Source organism: Panicum virgatum, chromosome 1K (genome assembly GCF_016808335.1).
Source record: "Panicum virgatum strain AP13 chromosome 1K, P.virgatum_v5, whole genome shotgun sequence".
Taxonomy (NCBI): Eukaryota; Viridiplantae; Streptophyta; class Magnoliopsida; order Poales; family Poaceae; genus Panicum; species Panicum virgatum.
Window position 1 is genome coordinate 25,808,693 of NC_053136.1, and position 4,439 is coordinate 25,813,131.

General features: G+C 44.9%; 1 protein-coding gene across 1 annotated transcript; it reads left to right on the forward strand.

Moving 5' to 3' along the window:
* The first annotated feature begins 208 nt into the window (after positions 1-208).
* LOC120654071 lies at positions 209-2,148 on the forward strand. The gene is made up of 2 exons (XM_039931662.1): positions 209-2,036; positions 2,141-2,148. Exons 1-2 carry the CDS (start codon positions 209-211, stop codon positions 2,146-2,148), a joined length of 1,836 nt encoding a protein of 611 aa, XP_039787596.1.
* Positions 2,149-4,439: the final 2,291 nt, after the last annotated feature.

A 4,439-nucleotide genomic window follows, 5' to 3' on the forward strand; every position in this document is an offset into this window, starting at 1 on the left:
CACATATTCTTCTGATCAGCACAGGTTCATCATGCAACTGTTACACCCAGCTCAACAACAGATTGTACCATCCTGTTTGGCTATGGTAAGAACACTTGCAAGACGGTGGTAAGCCGTTTGAGATTTTGCACTCCACTGTCACCACCATCCAGTTCCTTTTAGTTGATAGGGATAATACTTTGGTGTTGTCTTTTGCTATTTGCTAACCATGCCAAGGACAGGAGGAGAGTCACCTACGGACTTCAATGAGTGTGTGTCAAAGAATGAACTGCAGAAACTTGTTGATGACCAGCGCAACTACATCGACGGGAAGTTTGATGAGCTGATGCGCACTATCAACGGCCTGGTCACCAGGGTTGAATATGTTGAACAACGTCACCCTCCACGGCGACACCGACGCCAACCTAATGAGGATGACGACGATGAGGATGCCGACCTTGATGCTGATGCTCGTGCTGCGGACTATCTTCGGCGCAATCGTCAAGGTATGGGAGGTAATCAAAATCGTGGTAACAATGATCCTTTTGCTAAAGCCAAATTTACCATGATTCCTTTTGCTGGCACTGCTGATCCTGAGGCTTATCTAGATTGGGAACTTGCTGTTGAACAAAAGTTTAATTCTCATTTGGTTCCTAATGAGCATAGAGTTAGACTTGCTACTAGTGAATTTACTAGCTTTGCTTTGTTTTGGTGGACTGATCTTTGCAATGCTGGTAATGCTGCTGCTGTGCCTCAAACTTGGCCTGTTTTGAAACAACGCATGAAGTCTCGTTTTGTTCCTCCTTATTACCAGCGTGATCTACGTTTAAAATTGCAAAATTTAAAACAAGGTGATAAAGGAGTAGAGGAATATTATCAGGAATTGCTTATTGGTCTAGCACGTTGTGGTATTCATGAGGATGATGAGGACACTAGTGCTAGGTTCTTTGGTGGTTTAAATCGTGATATACAAGATATTCTTGATTACAAAGACTGGAATCGTTTTTCCCAATTGTATCATCTTGCTCTTAAGGCAGAACGGGAAGTACAAGGATGCCGCATTGCCCAACATTCTTTCAGGTCTAACACTGGGAGATTGTTTCAGCAGCGTTCCGACATTGAGAAGCCCAAGGCGCCTGTTGCTAAGCCACCAGCAACACCACCAGCTCCTGTGCCAGTTTCTGATGTAAGCAATGTATCTACTGTGCAGGCCCAACAACACAAGAAGCATGCTACGCTTGAAAGGGGGTCTTCGAGTAGATCATCTACAAACATCGTGTGCCATCGCTGCAAGGGAATGGGACATGTCATGAAGGATTGTCCAAGTGCTCGTGCTTTCATCACTGCACCTGATGGTAATGGATATGTAAGTGCTAGTGATGTTGAGGATGATTTGGTCCTTGCAGCTAACATTGTTTTAGATTCGGAAGAAGATGAGGGTGAGGCAATTGATTCCATAGCTGCAACTGCGGATTTTCCTAGTCTTCTTGTGCAGCGTGTGTTGACTTCTAAAGCAGACCATGAGGATGAGGAGAAGCTCCAACGCAAGAATTTGTTCCACATGTTTCTCATCGTGCAGGATTGTCATGTTCTCACCATAATTGATAGCGGAAGTTGCAGCAACTTGGTGAGTTCAGATTTGGTCAAGAAGCTTGGCTTGACCACTCGTTCTATCCCTCACCCCTACTACCTAGAATGGTTCAACAATTGTGGTAAGACTAAGGTAACTAAATCAGCACGCATCCACTTTTCTGTTGGTTCTTATCGTGCCTATGCTGATTTTGATGTTGTACCTATGCAATCATCATCGTTATTGTTAGGACGACCATGGGAATTTGATACTGATGCTGCACACCATGGTAGAACTAATACATATACTCTCATGCATAAGGACAAAAAGATTACTTTGCTTCCTTTATCGCCGGCTGATATTAGGAAACATTTTAAAGAGCATGCTGAAAATGTTAGCAATAAATCGTCTGATGCTAAACCGAATGGAATTAAATTGAAAGAAGGTGTTTATATTGCTACTACATCTGCTGCTGCTGAGCTTTGTGGTAATCATGATGCACCTTGTTATACTATGCTTTGTCGATATAAATCTTTTCCAACTGCTCCTATGTCTTGCACAATGCATCCTGTTGTCACTAACCTTTTGCAGGAGATTGATGATGGGATGGAGTCGAGGACGACTCCAATTCAAGAAGGAGAGGATGATGAGGACATCACTGCATCAAATGCGTACATGTTGAAGTCCGACTCGTCTTCAACTTGGATTTCGTTTCCTTCTCGGATTCCAGAAACAGTCTGCACCAAAAACGACGCCACGGCCACATCCGGAGTCCATTTGAGGATATCTTTATATGGTTGGAAAGATAATTTCATAACCTTTCTAACGCCACCAGATTCAGGTCCATAGCTATTCGGAGTCGACGGGAATTCATGAAACAATTCGACATCCAGAATCTGGAAAGGTGTTGCGCCAACTCTTTTGGGCCAATGGCCCGTGTATCGTGTCGGGCCTTCAGCCCAAGTTGTGGGCGCCCCTTCCCTGGTTGCCCCAACCCTAGAACGCCCTAGCTCTTCTATAAACTCAGTAGCCGCCGCCGCTTAGACTTGGGTTTTGTTTAGTCTTGAGTTTTCCTTTGAGGAACAGACATTGCATCGTTGTATCTGTGGCGACAAGTCCTTATACATTGATCCAGGGCCCCCGTTCTTGATCTCCTCCACTGTGTCGATTAGTCCTTTGGAATCGAGTTCTTGAACCCCACTTTGTTTTCTCTTCATTCACATCTGCAATTTCAGATTGCGTGTTTATCCTTTCTTGCTAGTGTTCTTCGATTCGCTTGCAGGAAAAGCCTTCTCGGCGAGGTCAATCAAGTTGTGTTTGGTTGATAACCAGCGGAGCGGTGGTGTAACGATTGCAGGCTTCGAATTCATGTCTGATTAGAAGTCAGATCGTCAACGTCACGTACTCCATCAAATCGAATCTACCCTACCTCTCGGAAGATCGGGCCGCGTCTACATCACTTTCCCCGATGAAAGTGGCAAACCAATCAGATGTACTAGTTATGGCCAAGCTTTGTTCAGTTTCCCTGGCAGTAAACTGAATTCAACAGATGCAGCAAACTGGTTTAGAATCTTCTACAAAGGACTAGACAATCCTCTCTACTTCCCGTTTACTGAATCTGAATCTTTTGAGAACCCAACTGCCTTTAGATTAGATAACTTTGCTGATGACGACAGCACTCGGCATCTGTACTCTCTGATGATTCGACCTGGCTTCCTCCCTGTTGGCATCAGCACTTCTAACAGAATTATCAAGCCAGGTTATGAATCTTACCAACCAGCCATAGCAGGTCGGCAATTTGACCTAGGACAGGTCCCTCCCCACTTCCATATTCACCACTTGGTGGAGAGCAGAGCCGATCTGCCTGACGGTCTTACCAGTTCAAGATGCTACAACATGTTTGATGACCTCCACATCCCAATACCAGCCGATCTGTCCTTTACCTCTTCATCAATCGGCTTTGATACTTGGTGGAACATGTGGAAAACTCATGTTTTCAGAAAAGCTCTAGGTCCTCGACTGTAGCAAATCGATCCTGAATATGTAATCCCCGAGGAAGAGGTACTGAATTTATGTACTTTATTCCTCCTGAGTCCTCTATCCTTTGCATCTGTCTAATTCTAACCCACCCTGTTTGCAGCGACAAGATGGTCCAGAACCTATGACCAGCACTGGGGAGCCATTCCACTTTCTTCCAACTGCCCCTAATGTACTTTTTTTGCAAAGGATCACCACCAATGAAGAAAGTGATAATGACTGTTCAGCCAGACTTACTTCAGTCGGCTTCCAAGCGAAGAAAAATTTCTGCAAGTGTTGCCCCCCGAGTCTTGAACAAGAAAAGGAAGATGATCACAAGGCGAGTGGTCAAGAAACTAGCACCAACATCCCCAAGTCCATCAGAGTCTAATACCAACCAGGTAACTCATTTCTCTGAAACTTCTCCTTTATCTCATACATGTGTACTCCGGTTGACTGTGGTTCTATGTTCAGGATGCAGCTGAAGACATCCCCAATGCAGAAAGCCCAGATCAACATGAGATGGCTGCAACTCCTGATGCACTGTCGGATGCAAGCGAGGAACAAACCGATACTCTTGACGTCAACACCAGCTCTGATAGGACGATTGCTCCTGAACCGTCCCACACTTCTTCTTCAGAACAGGTAATATTACAAAACCAATTCTGAACCAGCCGATAACTCCATAAATGCATCTTGCTCTAACTCCAGATACGCCCATAGAGTTTCGATATTTCAGGTTTGCTTTCCTTTGACCCTGCATCAATGGGCCTGACTACCCCTGGAGTAGAGACATCCTCTCTGCAGCAATCGGCTAACTTGGCACATCAGCTTCAACTTATCAAGGACCTTCTATCTGCTCCGATCACTGCTC

Excerpts from the sequence above, each read along its gene's own strand:
- LOC120654071 (XM_039931662.1), top strand. The coding sequence starts at position 209 with ATGCCAAGGACAGGAGGAGAGTCACCTACGGACTTCAATGAGTGTGTG.